Consider the following 17,789-nt stretch of genomic DNA (forward strand, 5'->3'; position numbering starts at 1 on the left):
TCTACTGACTAGTCTAGCAGAGTACACAAGGTGACATGCAAGCAGTCAGTCTTGACATAAGTAATACATTTCCGTAGCAGTAGCAATGCTACTAGAGCAGAGGAAGATTTCATGTATGCCAAGGCCAGTAGTCAGTCAGGTGCTGAGATTATTTTGAGCTCATGCTTCGCCTCTGAAGTCGTTGCACATTCTGTTATTTGTCAAGCAGTCACTTGGGCAAAACAACTTAGTGTGGGTTAAATTCAAGGACAGATTTAATGGTTAAATATATTTAACACTCACTCACTTAAATGGGTAATCCGATAGCCAAGAGAAACATGTCATCATAACTTCCAATGAATCATATTGTACGGCGTGTTACCTATTCACAGCATCCAGGACCATAGATATGGCTCCCTATGTAGTCCCTTCATAAAGTATTCAGACCCCTGGACTCTCTCCACATTTTGTTACGTTACAGACTTAATCTTAAATGAAAAAAATATATATTCAAAAGTCCTAAGAAATCTACACACAATACCCCATAATTACAAAGCGAAAACTGTTTTTTTTCCTAAATTTTTGCAAAATCCAAGCCATGAGGTCGAAGGAATTGTCTGTAGAGCACCGAGACAGGATTGTGTCAAGGCTCAGATCTAGGGAAGGGTACCAAAATATTTCTGCAGCATTGAAGGTTCCCGAAAACAGTGGCCTCCATTCATAAATGGAAGAAGTTTGGAACCACCAAGACTCTTCCTAGAGCTGGCCACCCCTCCAAACTGAGCAATTGTGGGAGAAGAGCCTTGGTCGGGTATGTGACCAAGAACCCGATGGTCAATGACAGAGCTCTAGAATCCAGAAGGACAACCATCTCTGCAGCACTCCACCAATCAGGCCTTTATGTTAGAGTGGCCAGACGGAATCCACTCCTCAGCATAAGGCACATGGACAGTCCACTTAGAGTTTGCCAAAAGGCACCTAAGGAATCTGACCATGAGAAACAAGATTCTCTGGTCTGATGAAACCAACATTGAACTCTTTGGCCTGAATGCCAAGCGTCACATCTGGAGGTAACCTGGCACCGGTGAAACATGGGGGTGGTGGCATGCTGTGGGGATGGTTTTCAGCGGCAGGATCTAGGAGACTAGTCAGGATCGAGGCAAAGATGAACGGAGCAAAGTACAAAGAGATCCTTGATGAAAGCCTGCTCCAGAGTGCTCAGGACATCAGACTGGGCCGAATGTTCACCTTCCAACAGGACAACGACCCTAATCACACAGCCAAGACAACGCAGGAGTGGTTTCAGGACAAGTCTCTGAATGTCCTAGAGTGGCCCAGCCAGAGCCCGGACTTGAACCCGATCAAACATCTCTGGAGAGACCTGAAAATAGCTGTGCAGCGACGCTCCCCATCCAACCTGACACAGCTTAAGAGGATCAGCAGAGAAGAATAGGAGAAACTGCCCAAATGCTACAAGCTTGGCACATCTGTGTCATACCCAAGAAGACTCGAGGCTGTAATCGCTGCCAAAGGTGTTTCAACAAAGTACTGAGTAAAGGGTCTGAATACTTATGTAAATGTGATATTTTTGTTTTTTTAATTTCTAAAAAACAGTTTTTGCTTTGTCATTATGGGGTATCGTGTGTAGATTGATGAGGGGAAAAAATGATAATCCATACAAAATGTGGAAAAAGTTGAGGTCTGAATACTTTCCTGAATGCACTGTACATATATTACTAAACAGATACGGTCACAGTACACTGAAGTCTAAAATGGAGGAACTAGAAAGGAAAATCAACATGCCATTGTAATCTATGTAGGCTGTGATATGTAATGTGTGAATTATACCTTGACTGACAAAGCGCCCCAGACACAAGCAAATACACAGTGAAGTGAACCAATTTCACTCATGAGAAGCAAAGCCTTTATGACAAGCAGCAGAGGTAGAAAGAACTCGAGTCAGGAGCCTCCACTGGCCCTCAGCCAATCCCCACAGTCCCTCTCTAAAACGATAGGAAGTAGCTGCCAGTTGCTATGGGAACAGTGTCTGAAACCACACGAATGGCCATTTGTCCCAAACTCTGGGAGCAGAAAGAACCATTGTTGTTCCGGAGGAAGGGGCTTTCCCACACACTGGGACTAAGTCCCAAATGGCACCCTATTCCCTATGGGCCCTGGTCAAAAGTAGTACACTAAGAGGGAATAGGGTGCCATTTGGGACACACCCAGGGTCTATTGAGAGTCTGGCTCAATCAAGGTGGCTCAGTAGCCACAAGATGTCAGAAAGGGAATGCAATGAATGCATGGTGCCAAGCCAACTTCATTCTCAGAGCAGGTGAGGTCACTACAATACACAGCTGGGTTTACATTACTGAGAGCCGGCCCTCAGATAAAGCTTATCACGACAAAATGAATATGCAGCAAAGAGAGGGATAAATTCCTTTCCCTCTCCATAAATTTGTAGCTATTCAAGCAGGTTGTAGTGGTCATTGTTAGTAGAGTATAACACAAGTCAGTAAACAGTCACCACTGGATAAGCTACTGCCTTGTCAAAACTGACAGAAAGACTTCATTTCTGAATATAAAGGCTCTGGCCTAATCTGCATCTAAAAGGAAAGTGACTTACGTGTAGTCTTAAAATATCCCTCCAGACTAAAACAGTGTTCTTCTTACCTCATCATTGGCATCTTCCTTCTCCTCCTCCTCCTCCTTCTCCTCCTCCTCCTCCTCCTCCTCCTCATCATCGTCGTCACTCTCCTTTCCTTCTGTGTCCTCCTCGTCACTGCTGGAGGATTCTAAAATCTCACTCATGTCCATCTTCCAACTGTCAGGAACTACCTTGGTCTTGAGGAAATGCACTGCCCCATCCAACCCTGAGAGTAGCCAGAAAAAGGGTACTTTCACACATAGTTCAAATCAGACTTAGATTATGTTACATTGTTGTCTTCCGTCCCCCCCCCCCCCCATCTGGTCCAGTCGGTTTCACATTGCTAAATGTCCAAACAAAACCACGAGTTCATGCAAGTCATTTGTTTCTTGGAGAAAATCAAGTTCAATCCGTCTATGATTACCAAGAAGCATAACTTGTCGCAAACTTCATATTACTTTCGCTTTGGTCTTCCAACAACATTCGGGAGGGAACAGCCACAATAACCACTAACTGGGATGTGAATAGCCTATATCCCCGGTATAGCCTGGATGCGATCACAAAATGCGCTGCTACTCACAGAATGTTTCAGAGATAAAGTAATGGTACTACACGCATTTTATCAAATGCACGCAGTCAAACAACCAATAATACTCCTTGGTTATTTTCCTGTTTGGTTTGGACTGTGTTCTCACCTGCAGCGAACCACACCACGGTAAGAATGGTATCGGACTGAGACCACCTTTTTTGAGCGAACCACGGTGAGTTGTTTAGTGCGCATAGTGTTCACACCAGTCCCAACGAACTGAACTAAGGGTGGGAAATGCGCCAGAGTTTGGAAAAACCACTCCGAACCAATTTGGTGAAAGACCCCTAAGTAAAGAGTTAGGCCTAGAGGTCAATTACATCTCAATTCAGTTGAACATAATACTAATAATAATAAATTTTTTAAACTTACTGGAAGTGTTGAGCTCCCTAGGTGAGCCAGCCTTACCTTTCCTCGGTGAGAACTCAGCTTTAGAGATGCTGTCCATGTTCACTTCATGGATCTCCTTTCTTGCCACAGTGTGACTGAAAAACAACAAACATCTAAATGTGCATTCAGATGTAATTTTTTTAAAGTACCAATTCTGAGAAGACGTCAACAGCAATTTACATTATACATGTGTATTTACATTGCATGGCAGGGCAAACATATACCAAGACATGTTTGTAAATTAACTGGGAATTCTTGAAAACTGTATGATGTAAAAGTAGGATGCACAACGCTTACAATTTGGAGTCTGCAAATGATCTGACTAAACATTGGTCCTTCTTGACTGTCAAGTCATCATTGCAGCTGGGTGATATCACCTAGACAGAAACAATAAAGAACAGCTAGGAACAATCATACAACAAGGGCCAAAGGTCTAGGAGGGTTTTTGACCATTTGCTTTCAGTTTCACAAGGAGTCGTTTTTCAGGTGGTTGTATGAACAGAACTAACATCTCCATGACACTTCTCAATTAGCAGGTAGGACAAGTGTAGCTGAATGTGAAAGATTGAAACTTCCCTGATCTGCATAACTCTAACTTGTCAATGGCTGCTAAGGTCAAGGGCCATTTAATTATACCATACATATTGAGAGCAAGAGAGAAAGAGAGCAGGACAGAAAGTGAACGAGAGCAGAGAAAGAAACAGCATGTGTAACTGGGGCTGTGCAGGTTGTGACTCACCAGGGCCAGGTACCAGGATGTCCGCTCTGTCCCAGTCTGAACACTGGCCACTTTACCCATCAGGTCATCATTTAGCCTCCTCCTGTCCTCATTGTCATCTTCACTGGAAGACGACTCCTTGTCATCGTCCGCACTGAGGAGTTGAACAATAGGACTCCCCATCAGAACAGAATCGTTACAGGTCAGAAGCTATAATCCGTCTCCGTCAAAAGCTTCTACAGAGCTCTATAGAAGCTCAACGCTGTATCAATCACAAAGGCCTATATGGGCCTATATATCTGTTGTTGTATATAAATGACCATGTCTGAATGTATGCAGGCAGAGCATTTAAAGAAGCATGCTTGCTATAGATTAAAATCATACTGGTAAATGTAAGAGTTAATGCTTGTTAAGTCATAAAACTGTATCTAAAGCAAAGAACGGTGTGGTTCCCTATAGCCAAAAGTAAAAGAATGGTCAACTTACTGAGCCTGAGATGACCTCCTCCCTCCGCGGTTTCCCTTCTTCCCAATGACGGGGGTGCCAAAGTGCTCTGGGTTGGTTAGGGGCAGTTGGTCCAATGTCTAGATGTGAGGGAGTGATGAAAGGAGGGGGCTTAATCAATGTGTTAACGTGTAACATAAGAGGCCAGCAAATAGAATGGCTAAGAAAAGAGTCAGGTCAGAATACTAGTCCCTTCACCTCGCTCTCAGCAAAATGTCTTTCTCCCTTCAGACACAGTGACGTCCTGCGGAGTGTCTTCTCATCCCCATCGTCAAACACTGGAACACATGAAAAACAACACCCCTTGCAAAAGTTTAAAAAACTGCACCCCGTGCAAAAGTCACACCAAAATATGAGACTTCCTAAGGACTTCATAAAGACAAATAGTTATTAACCATTAGGCAAGTTGAGAGAAAAAGGGGGAAATGCAACCAACAAAGACATACAGCTACCCATTAATTAACTGAAGAGCAGGCATTGTATATTAGTTTGGGTGTTGTTGCTGTACTTGCCCACTGTGTACCAACTGGCGTCTGTGAGTTTGTTGATGGTTGCCTCACTGCAGATCCCCTCTGCACTCTTCACCTCCACTGTGGAGCCCACCTGCAAAAGAAAACAAAGGGATGACAGACTCCTCATACATTCTGCTCTTTTACTCCCATTTCAACAAGAACTCAAAATGCCAAAAGTTAAGAGACTTCCCCCAAATAAAGAACAACGTGCCTGAGCAGAGTGAAAGCCTATCAAATATGTTCAAACAATGAAAAGGGAACCACAGGGCTTCGAAAACATCAGGAAAGAAAAACTGAGGCCATTTTGAACCGTCGGGGAACCATTGATGCTTACAATTGTTGAAAAACGGGTGATCAGTGTGCTTGGCCAGAGCATTAGTCACATGACCACTACAATTAGGCAATATACATAAGCTTTACGTCAACAATACCCAATATGTACACAACTGTCCCTGTTCTATATACTACTGTCACAAGCACAGCACCATTGTTGTATCCGACAGATCAGATCTTAGAATTATGTGATTAACAGATTATTTATTCTGAGAACCAAAAGGACACTGAGGGCCTAACTAATATTTTCCTTATCTTCCTGTGACAAGTTTGGTGGTGCCAGTTAGTTCCAACTTACCCTTAACGGTCCTTTCACTTGATCATCTTGAACAACTTGCGAGGTGGTGTCTCCTTTGACCATCACCTAGGGAGAGAGACAAAAAAAATAGAATAAATGAGATAAGAAGTTCAGTCAAGGTGAAATAATTCAGTTGTGTAACAGACAAAACTCTTCCCTTCCTGATCTGTCCCCAAAGGACTTTAGATTAACTCATGTATTCAGGGGCTACACATGGCAGTGCTGGAGGACAATGATACAGTAGTAGGTTTGTGCTTATAGTATAACCAGGCAATGGTGCAAACTCACTGCAAACTCACTGTTTCCTCATTGTTCACATCAGTTATTTATTTAACTAGGCAAGTCAGTTAAGAACAAATTCTTATTTCAAATGACAGCCTACGTTTAATGTGGAGAAAGTTCAATGGGGCTACCTACCATGCCCCATGAAACAATCAGTCAAGGGAACTCTGACAATCATAATGGAAGTGGCAAAGGAGAATAATGGAGAAGAGAGGAGGTCAGGTCACAATGTTGCTACCTGGTGATTGGTGGAGGATCATCTGGTCTTGAAACAATAACCATCATCAACTAGAAGCAGGTTCACCAGTTCACTAACTCCACATTTTCACAATGGGTTTTGAATACAGAACTTAAATTCCTAGTCCTATCCATAGCTCAAAAACATACAAAACAAGAGTTGGCTAATCGAATGTCCAAGCATTATCAGTCCCTATTTAATGTACATTCATGTGTATTACCAAATGTTAAAGCCAACAGATTAGGTTAGTAATTGAATACAAACTACCTGCTGATTAACAGCAGAATATCCAAACATTCCAATATTGCCTGTGTTTATTGTTGCGTTATGATTATGTCATGACTAAATTAACTTTTTTGGAGTGTGTACCTGGTACTATGTAGGCTGTTACAGACTTCCTAATGCTTTATAAAACAAACTGAGGAAAACTGTTCATAGAACAAGTCTCTACTTGAAAGATGCCACTGGCAGACACTAATATCTAGATACGAGAGAAGGGGGGGGGGGTTCTTTTGCAGCAAAACTGTCACCCGAAACTGGACAATCAGCTTGTCTATATAAACAACATATTGTTATAATATGTGGACATCAACATTTGCTGACATAATGGACCATTCCACTTACTACCTTGTTTGATTACAGTGTCATTGTCCCAAATGACACACTACCTATATAATGCACTACTTTTGACCACAACCCTATGGGTCCTGGTCAGAAGTAGTGCACTATAAAAGGTAATAGGCTGCCATTGGGATGGAGCCATTAGTTGTGTGGTGCTCTTACCTTAACCTTCACCATCCGTTTAACAGTCTTGATTTTTGCCTCACAGAAGGCACCTCTGTATTTGGCACTGACCTCCGTCCCCACGGTCAGATAGGCAGGCTCGTTTGCTGCCTGTGAGAAAAACAGATGCGCCATAACATGCACCATTGTACTTACTTCGGAACAAAACAGTTCGGCCACTATTAAATTAAATGTCCATGAAGCATGAACTTGTAACACCCATCATATGCCACATAAACATGAAGTTACATTTGCATTTTTCCTCTAAATATCTTGTTCAGGAAGAGGTGGTGGTGATGCCTAGATTAAAACGTGAGAACATTTAAATGAATTGTGAAACATTATATGCCTGACATTCTGACATATTCAAGTTGACATGTTGTTTCCAACCATATACAGTTGACCCTGTCTCTTTGCAAGCTAAGTGAAAGAGGCGTCGGCTTCACTCCTGTTTTCAACTGAGGTTAGCAAAGTGACTTACCTTCATCGTAGACTATTTGAGGGAGTCCAGCTCGATTGGTTTTGATTGCTGTAAAACAAAATAGTAATAGCAGATTATTAAAGACTTGTCAGAATAGCTATAAACTGGAACAAATTAATAAATATACTAGCTAACAAACTAGCTAGCTACTTAACGCATTCTTTTCAAGCTCGATGCAGCCGCCCCCTCCCTCCAGATGTACAAAAATGTGTAGCTAGCTAGTTTTCACTGTATGCGGATTGTTAAAGTAGACCTCAAATAATTAGTCGAAAGCTTTTTTTAAAAAAGAGGACGTTGCACATAGACAAGAAGAATAATGCGTGTTTCTTCCCGCTTGCCTCGCAATCTGACTGTGTGTGTCACGTCGCCATCATAGCTCGCCGTGCTGCACCATGTCAGGCTGGTGGTTCATTCCAAACTGCTTGAAATAACGTTACAAAGAACATCTGTCTCTAAAATGTGTGCCACACAGTCATCTTAAACAAGGTTGTTTCAGTAAAACAGAATATATAAAAAATATCGGCAGTATTTGTGAAAATAAGGAAAGACAGAATATTTCCCTCAACTCGGGAGGTAAATTTAGCTACCTAGCTAACTTCACCATACTAAGGTTAGCTAGCTAAGAACAGTTTATCGATATGGCGATTTAAACCGCCTTGCTAGTCATTGAGTTTGTCAGCTAGCTAGTTCCGGCATAACATTTCAAACGGTGGTTCTCTTTCGGATAAACGAGAAGCAGGTAGTTCATGACGATAAAACAAAAAGTATCATGACAACAATTATTTATTTATTATACAGTTTCACAAAAGGCGCATACATTTCTTCACTGCAAAAACAAGCCGACTGGTCACTGCCATTCAATTCCTTACGGTCTAATCTTGCAAGACAAAAATAAAGAGACATTGAGCTAAGTGTCGTCCGTATTTAACAAAACGGGTGTCACCTTGATCTAAATAGCTTGAACTGTTTGTAATTCATTTGAGAGGAATATTAGCTAATATTTTTTTTTATACTTACTGCAACGATCCGACTGCTCACCACTTGCTAGAGTTGCAAAGCAATACACGAAGAATAAGCTTGATCCGAAGATGTGTTTCTCGAAATCAGATTGGCTGCCATGACAGTCGTGGTCAAATCGCAGAAATGTGATTGGTCAACACATGCTTCAAATGCTATAGGACATAACTAATCTGTATTGATGGTTGGTAGAGATGAAATCGTCTCTTTGAGGGAAAAGTTGCCATTGGTCCTCATATACTTGGCTTTTTAATCCTCCAGAACACCCCACTATGGAAATATGATTGGCTTTACCTATCTCTACCCAAGCCTTTCACTGGTTAGACATATTTTACAATGGACCGCCTATTTTCGACACTGGCTGGAAGCTTCCTTGTCACTCCTAAGGATGGAAATGGACTGTATGTGAAAACACGTGCCATTTCTACACACTCGTTGGATGGTGCTGGCCGTGACTCGTATTTGAACTAAGGCGTTACTAGCTATGTAGTAGTGTGCTGGGGATAGAATGCGATACGAGTTAAATACACAAGATCGATTTGTTTGTGGTCGAGGGCAATGGCGCCGTGTACATGTTTGTAAGGACGTCAGCGGGCAAGTTGGTTTACGTAACCGGAAACATGTGCAGGTAAAAGCGGTCCTCGTTATCCGGCTTTTTTGGGAAGTCCCTACCCCATTGAAGTTGACATTTTAAATGGCTAGGCTTATGGTAGAGTTTCAAAACATACTGTATTGTCTTTCGTTATGGATAAGGTTAGGGTATGGACGTCCCAACGATCCCGGATAGCACTGACCAGAAAAGCTAGTGAAGTCACTTTACTAACTTGGCTAAGGCTATAGCATGAATTTATCCGAGACAGCATGGCATGTGTTCATCAAATGTACAGATGAGATGAGATAAATCAGATTCAAGACACTGTATTATCGTTAGGTCTTCTGTATTTAGTCTCAAGTGTATCCAAGCAGGGACGAAACAACAAGGATGGAATGGAGAGGCATGGTAGCCAGAGGTGGCGGTCTATGGTAAGGTCGATGTGGAGACTATTGCCCTTCTGGAGTCACTGAACTCATGTCATAGTTGAAACATCACACTGTGCACTGAAATTGTCTTTGTTCTTACACAACTGGCACCACCAGTAGAAGGATCAAGTAGTGGTAGTCTTGTAAATAATACCTCAAGGACTAAATACATATTAGAGGTCGACCGATTAATCGGAATGGCCGATTTCAAGTTTATAACAATCGGAAATCGGTATTTTTATTTTAAACCTTTATTTAACTAGGCAAGTCAGTTAAGAACACATTCTTATTTTCAATGACAGCCTAGGAACGGTGGGTTAACTGCCTTGTTCAGGGGCAGAACCACAGATTTCCACCTTGTCAGCTGGGGAATCAATCTTGCAACCTTACAGTTAACTAGCCCAACGCAATAACGACCTGCCTCTCTCGTTGCACTCCACAAGGAGGCTGGCTGCCTGTTACGCGAATGCAGTAAGCCAAGGTAAGTTTCTAGCTAGCATTAAACTTATCTTATAAAAAACAATCAATCATAATCACTAGTTAACTACACATGGTTGATTATATTACTAGATATTATCTATCGTGTCCTGCGTTGCATATAATCTGACTAAGCATACAAGTATCTAAAGTGACTGAGCGGTGGCAGGCAGAAGCATAGCCTAAACATTCATTCAAACAGCACTTTCGTGCGTTTTGCCAGCAGCTTTTCACTGTCCGTCAAGCATTGCACTGTTTATGACTTCAAATCTATCAACTCCCGAGATGAGGCTGGTGTAACTGAAGTGAAATGGCTAGCTTGCTAGTTAGCGTGAGCTAATAGCGTTTCAAACTTCATTCGCTCTGAGCATTCTAGTAGTTCTTCCCCTTGCTCTGCAAGGGTAACGCTGCTTCGATGGTGGCTGTTGTGTTGCTGGTTCGAGCCCAGGGAGGAGTGAGGATAGGGGCGGAAGCTATACTGTTACACTGGCAATAAAATGCCTATAAGAACATCTAATAGTCAAAGGTTAATGAAATACAAATGGTATAGAGGGAAATATAATTCCTATAGTAACTAAAACATCTTACCTGGGAATATTGAAGACTCATGTTAAAAGGAATCACCAGCTTTCATATGTTCTCATGTTCTGAGCAAGGAACTGAAACGCTAGCTTTCTTACATAACACATATTGCACTTTTACTTCTCCAACACTGTTTTTTCATTATTTACTTGAGGCTAAATTGATGTATTAAATTAAAATAAGTGTTCATCCAGTATTGTTGTAATTGTGACTATTACAAAGCAATAAAATTAATTGTACAATTAATCGGTATCGGCTTTTCTGGTCCTCCAATAATCGGTCGACCTCTAATACATTGGCAAAAAATAACATGACTAAGGCAGACCCTTGACCGTATTTAGCTTTTTCTTTTAATGGTCAAAGTTGCTTTTAGTATAAACAGTGCTCATCCACTTTTATTTCAAAGCTGTGTAATCCATCAAACCAAATGGGAAAGAAATGACATGAATGGTCCATTAAACTACAAAACATACAAAATAATTTCCGTCTGTTTCTTGTAGAGCTGTCCTGTCAGTAGGTGTGTGACAAGTGAAGAAACCGCAGAATTGAATTTACATGTTGTCTTCTTCAGAGTCATCCTCCTCCTCCAAAGAATCCTATGGTGGAAGCAAGAAGCATTGTGAATCAGACACCAGAAAGACAGACTAATGTTACCACAATAGCAGAAATTACTTCAATACCAGATTTAGTATCACAATAGTCACACACACACCACAAGCAGTTTTTTTGAAGAGCTTCTGCCCAGTTGGCATAGGCTACAGTGCATTCGTAAAGTATTCAGACCCCTTTACTTTTTCCACATTTTGTTACGTTATGGTCTTATTCTAAAATTGATTAATTTATTTTCCCCCTCATCAATGCACACACAGTATGCCATAATGACAAAGTGAAAACAGGTTGAGTTTTTTACAAAAAACAACACTTATTTACATAAGTATTCAGACCCCATGACAGCCCGCCTGGAATTTGCCAAAAGACACCTAAAGGACTCCGACCATGAGAAACAAGATTGTCTGGTCTAATGACACCAAGATTGAACTCTTTGGCCTGAATGCCAAGCATCACATTTTTAGGAAACCTGGCACCAAACCTACAGTGACGCATGGTGCTGGCAGCATCATGCTGTGGGATGTTTTTTAGGGGAAGGGACTGGGAGACTAGTCAGGATTGAGGGAAAGATGAACAGAGCAAAATACAGAGAGATCCATGATAAAAACCTGCTCCAGAGCGCTCAAGCCAGGAGACTGGGGGGAAGGTTCACCTTCCAGCAGGACAACGACCCTGGACACACAGCCAAGAGAAAGCAGGAGTGGCTTTGGGACAAGTCTCTTAATGTCCTTGAGGGGCGAAGCCAGAGCCTGGCCTTGAACCCGATCGAACATCTCTGGAGAGACCTGAAAATAGCTGTGCAGCGACTCTCATCCAACCTGACAGAGCTTGAGAGGATCTGCAGAGAATAATGGGAGAAACTCCCCAAATACAGATGTGCCAAGCTTGTAGCATCATACCCAAGAAGACTCGAAGCTGTACTCGCTGTCAATAGTGCTTCAACAAATTACTGAGTAGGGGGTCTGAATACTTATGTAAATGTCAGTTTATTTTTTATAATTTTTTAAAAAGAATGTCAACCTATTTTTGCTTTGTCATTATGGGGTATTGTGTGTCGATTGTTGAGGGGGGAAAAACAATGTAATCAATTTTAGAATAAGGCTGTAACAAAATGTGGAAAAAGTCCAGGGGTCTGAATATTTTCTGAATGCACTGTAATTGAGAAGATTTTTGGGAAAGCCTTTCCATCTGCCTGAAGACTTATTACTATCATCATGTGAGCGTAACATTAAATGTAACTAGCTAGGTTTCCATCCAATTGGCGATCGATTTAAATGCAAATATTCTAAAATCCAAAGAAAATGCGCACGTTTCCACCACATGGACATGTTGCGGATAAAATCAGTGCGTGGTTGAGGTAGTGCACACAATGTACTTATTATTTCACTAAATAAATATCTAAAAGTGATATGCGTTTCCATCGCATTTTCAACTCTACCGATAGTTGTCACAAACTTCGGTTAAATAGCAAATCTGGTTTTAGGACGTGCGCCGTAGCCAACAGCTCGTAGATCGAGACGGGTAACGTTAGGCTAGTCTACAGTCGTGGCCAAAAGATTTCAGAATGACATTCATTTCCACAAGGTTTGCTGCTTCAGTGTCTTTAGATATTTTTGTCAGATGTTTTTGACAATTACATGAAGTTGATGCAGAGAGTCAAAAAAATACCCTTTTTCAAGACCGCTGCAATCCGCCCTGGCATGCTGTCAATTAACTTCTGGGCCACATCCTGACTGATGGCAGCCCATTCTTGCATATTCAATGCTTGGAGTTTGTCCGAATTTGTGGGTTTCTGTTTGTCCAACCGCCTCTTGAGGATTGACCACAAGTTCTCAATGGGATTAAGGTCTGGGGAGTTTCCTGGCCATGGACCCAAAATGTCAATGTTTTGTTCCCCAAGCCACTTCGTTATCACTTTTGCCTTATGGCAAGGTGCTCCATCATGCTGGAAAAGGCATTGTTTGTCACCAAACTGTTCCTGGATGGTTGGGAGAAGTTGCTCTCGAAGGATATCTTGGTACCATTCTTTATTCATGGCTGTGTTAGGCAAAATTGTGAGTGAGCCCACTCCATTGGCTGAGAAGCAACCCCACAAATGAATGGTCTCAGGATGCATGACACAGGACTGATGGTAACGCTCACCTTGTCTTCTCTGGAAAAAAAGCTTGTCTGGATGCCCCAAACAATCGGAAAGGGGATTCATCAGAGAAAATGACTTTACCCCAGTCCTCAACAGTCCAATCCCTGTACCTTTTGCAGAATATCAGTCTGTCCCTGATATTTTTCCTGGATAGAAGTGGCTTCTTTGCTGCCCTTCTTGACACCAGGCCATCCTCAAAGTCTTCGCCTCACTGTGCATGCATATGCCTGCTGCCATTCCTGAGCAAGCTGTGTACTGGTGGTGCCCCGATCCCGCAGCTGAATCAACTTTAGGAGACGGTCCTGCCGCTTGCTGGACTTTCTTGGGCGCTCTGAAGCTTTCTTCACAACAATTGAACCACTCTCCTTGAAGTTCTTGATGATCCGATAAATGGTTGATTTAGGTGCAATCTTACTGGCAGCAATATCCTTGCCTGTGAAGCCCTTTTTGTGCAAAGCAATGACGATGGCACGTGTTTCCTTGCAGGTAACCATGGCTGACAGAGGAAGAACAATGATTCCAAGCACCACCCTCCTTTTGAAGCATCCAGTCTGTTATTCAAACTCAATCAGCATGACAGAGTGATCTCCAGCCTTGTCCTCGTCAACACTCACCTGTGTTAATGAGAAAATCACTGACATGTCAGCTGGTCCTTTTGTGGCAGGGCTGAAATGCAGTGGATTTTTTTTTGGGGGGGGGGTGCATGGCAAAGAGGGACTTTGCAATTAATTGCAATTCATCTGATCACTCTTCATAACATTCTGTAATATATGCAAATTGCCAACTGAGGCAGCAGACTTTGGGAAAGTTTACATTTGTCATTCCCAAAACGTTTTGTCTTTGTCTAATGCTTCTTAAGGGGAAAGTAAGCAGATTACATTCAGAGTTTGGGTAATCCAAAAGTTATGTTACTGATTACAATTTTGTACAGGTAACTTGTAACTAACTGACTACATCTAGAAAGTAACGTACCCAACCCTTCTAACGGCTACACAAAGTGGTCAACATATGCACACCCAGACAGGCATTCCTGTGCCGATGCTTCTTCAGAAAGCTGCAGGGAATACAAACACTGATGCATTCTGTTATAGTCTTGTAATCGTTTGTCCAAATTTATCATATTTTCGAATAAGTTTAACACATTTAGCTCATTTTCAAACATGAGACATCTGATAGAATTTGTTCCTTTCGCTTCTAATACCCAACCGTTTTTCTTGTTATAGTTTCGGTACGCCGTGCAACACTAACAGATACTGTATAATGGTGGTTTAGTGAACCACGCTCGTGTGATGACTAACCTTGCCTGGGACCTGAAGACTAGTTAGCTCCCTGGGCTAAAACCTAGGATTTAGCTCAGAAGGCTAACAGTCTTGTGGCACACAGGAAACCCGAGTTCGATCCATAGACATACAATGCCTTCAGAAAGTGATTATTTCTGGGTAAGTCTCTAAGAGCTTTACACACCTGGTTTGTACAATATTTGCGGATTATTCCTTTTAAATTCAAACTCTTAAATTGGTTGTTGATCACTGCTGGATTTTCCCCAAACATAACGCATTCTATTCAGGACATGAAGTTAATTTCTTTGCTCTGTTAATTAGCATAGTATTGTGGAGTAATTACAATGTTGTGTATCCATCCTCAGTTCTCCCATCACAGCCAATAAACTAACTGTTTTAAAGTCACCATTGGCCTCATGTTGAAATCCCTGAGCAGTTTCCTTCCTCTCCGGCTACTGAGTTAACGGAAGGACTGTATCATTCTAGTGACTGGGTGTATTGATACACCATCCAAAGTATAATCAATTACTTCACCATGCTCAAAAGGGATATATTCAATGTCTGCTTTTTTTTACCCATCTACCCTTGTTTGCAATGCATTGGAAAACCTCCCTGGTCTTTGTGGTTGAATCTGTTTGAAATTCAGTGCTCAACCTTACAGATAATTGTATGTGTATGGTATAGAGATAAGGAAGTCATTCAAAAAATATGTTAAACACCATTATTGCACACAGAGTGCGTCCATGCAACTTATCATGCGAGTTACACATTTTTACGCAACTTATTTAGGCTCGTCATAAAAGGTGTTGAATACTTAGACTGATTATGGGGTATTGTGTGTAGGCCAATGACACAATCTCAATTTATTCCATTTTACATTCAGTTTGTAACCATAAAATGTGGAAAGAATACTTAAGGTACTGTTGTTTTGAACCGAGGTCACAGAAATGCCATGCAACATAAACTGGTGGTCATGGTACATACCTTAGCATACTTCTCTGCCTCCACCCTGATGTCTTTAGGAACCAGCTCGTGCTTTCCATTTGTCACTGGTGAAGGGAAATGAAGGTCATAAGTTATGCACAACATTGACTTGACTGGATCGGGCAATGGCCCGTCACGTAGCTGGCCATGACTGCACATGCATGCAATACATCACTTTGTTATGAGCTGGGTTAACTTTCAGATTTGAGTGGAACACTGCTCACGCCAGGGTTTCCGTTAGAAAAATGAGGCGCCGGACATTTGACCGGCATAATTTTAATATAGCGGACATTTAAGAAATTTACCAGACCCTTTTGGATTGGGTGCATAACCTGATTAGGGCATCCACCCACGGTGCCCAGAATGACATTTCGATTATGGTAATTAACAGAACATGCAAGTCAGGTTGCAACAATTCCTTCTTACCAAATTCTGACGCGCACTTTGATGTTAGAATACCTGTCCACATTTACTTTTCCTCAGCCAACAAGACCAATAACAAACAGCAAAATCACTAGCCTATCTCAATCTGCTATCCCCCATAGTAGAAAAGTTGACCTATTCTATTGGTCAGCTTGTTGAGAAAGAAATAGCCTATTCCAAAACAGACTCTGGGACAGTTGTGGGACGATAGGTCCCAAATTCACACAACCAATAGGCATAGGCTACATAAAAGAAAATAGAGGGAAAAAAGGAATGAGTGACGCAACATATCAGAACGTTTAGCTTAATGTTGATGAACCATTATTTCTTCACATAAGTGCAGCAATGCGCACAAGTGCAAATGTTCATTCCATAATGCAATTAGCAGAAAATAAGTTATCAAAAGCTCACTGCACATGCCGTCGGTTTCATGTGACAGATGAAAATATATTTTAGAAATTTAGAAAGAGGGGTGGTTGAATATGCAACTACTAGCATGGGTTGCTAATATGACTAGAAGTGTGCCTTTGGTTACTGGACAATGAAAGAAAGTTTATATAAAATAATTGCTTTCACAGATATGGTCTGATTTTGGCTAGGCTACTTTGAAGCCAGGTAAGACATGCCTCATAGTATGTAGTAAAACTTTCAGGTTTCAAACAATTAAGTATATGTTTTGAAAATGCAAAGCGGTGTGTGACAAGCTGATGATGTCTGCCTTCAGCCCCCCCTCCCCGCCCTCAGAACAGCCTCAATTCGTCAGGACATGGACTCTACAAGGTCTCGAAACATTCCACAGGGATGCTGGCACATGTTGACTCCAATGCTTCACACAGTTGTGTCAAGTTGGCTGGATTGTCCTTTGTGTGGTGGACCATTCTTGATACAAACAGGAACCTGTTGAGCATTAAACCCAGCAGCGTTGCAGTTCTTGGCAGAAACTGGTGCACCTGGCATCTACTACCATAACCCGTTCAAAGGCACTTAAATCATCCGTCTTTCCCATTTACCATCTGAATGGCACACAATCCTGGTCTCAATTGTCTCAAGGCTTTAAAAAAAATCCTTCTTTAACCAGTCTCCTCCCCTTCATCTACACTGATTGAAGTGGATTTAACAAGTGACATCAATAAGGGATCATAGCTTTCAGTCTGTCATGGAAAGAGCAGGTGTCTGGTTTGTACACTCAGTGTATATAAGAGAAAGCTGCATTACCTTCTCCAACCCAGCTGAGTTCCAACTCGAACGCTTTGTCTTTCACTTCATCGTGTACAATGTAGATTCTACAAAACCAAAAATACAACAGTACATATGAGTAATACACTGCCTTGATTGAAGGCTATTTATGAGAATGAGCAACAGTAGGTGTATTCCTTTAATAAAATAAAAAACACTTACATTTTGGCCACCTCCTTTACCAACTCCCTGCAGGTCATGTCTTTCATCTGTTGATGGCAATGACATACAAAGATAAACAATGAAGATATTCCCATGTTTTATGAAATT

At 41.7% G+C, this 17,789-nt stretch overlaps 2 protein-coding genes and 1 long non-coding RNA gene across 3 annotated transcripts in view; 1 reads left to right on the forward strand and 2 right to left on the reverse strand.

The window, feature by feature from the left end:
- arid4a (AT-rich interaction domain 4A) overlaps positions 1-9,138 on the reverse strand; it is a 22,593-nt gene extending 13,455 nt beyond the window's left edge. Inside the window, exons 1-11 of the mRNA XM_021573940.3 lie at positions 8,769-9,138; positions 7,752-7,799; positions 7,271-7,381; positions 5,968-6,033; positions 5,337-5,427; positions 5,023-5,102; positions 4,807-4,904; positions 4,342-4,474; positions 3,900-3,979; positions 3,621-3,697; positions 2,653-2,852 (exon numbers count right to left, since the gene is read on the reverse strand). Of these exons, the coding sequence (XP_021429615.3) occupies positions 2,653-2,852; positions 3,621-3,697; positions 3,900-3,979; positions 4,342-4,474; positions 4,807-4,904; positions 5,023-5,102; positions 5,337-5,427; positions 5,968-6,033; positions 7,271-7,381; positions 7,752-7,757 (942 nt within the window). The 5' untranslated portion in view covers positions 7,758-7,799; positions 8,769-9,138. The remainder of the gene's footprint in view (positions 1-2,652; positions 2,853-3,620; positions 3,698-3,899; positions 3,980-4,341; positions 4,475-4,806; positions 4,905-5,022; positions 5,103-5,336; positions 5,428-5,967; positions 6,034-7,270; positions 7,382-7,751; positions 7,800-8,768) is intronic.
- On the forward strand, positions 9,122-15,281 carry LOC149975190 (uncharacterized). The gene is made up of 2 exons (XR_016488922.1): positions 9,122-9,396; positions 14,083-15,281. It is a non-coding gene; the product is annotated as an uncharacterized LOC149975190 (long non-coding RNA).
- The window catches only part of LOC110497673 (proteasome 20S subunit alpha 3), a 17,140-nt gene continuing 10,525 nt past the window's right edge, over positions 11,175-17,789 (reverse strand). The window contains exons 7-10 of the mRNA XM_021573949.3: positions 17,682-17,728; positions 17,499-17,566; positions 15,861-15,925; positions 11,175-11,443 (exon numbers count right to left, since the gene is read on the reverse strand). Coding sequence (XP_021429624.3) covers positions 11,399-11,443; positions 15,861-15,925; positions 17,499-17,566; positions 17,682-17,728 — 225 coding nt within the window. The 3' untranslated portion in view covers positions 11,175-11,398. The remainder of the gene's footprint in view (positions 11,444-15,860; positions 15,926-17,498; positions 17,567-17,681; positions 17,729-17,789) is intronic.

This window comes from Oncorhynchus mykiss, chromosome 19, assembly GCF_057628025.1.
Source record: "Oncorhynchus mykiss isolate SJ-2025 chromosome 19, ASM5762802v1, whole genome shotgun sequence".
NCBI classification, from domain to species: domain Eukaryota; kingdom Metazoa; phylum Chordata; class Actinopteri; order Salmoniformes; family Salmonidae; genus Oncorhynchus; species Oncorhynchus mykiss.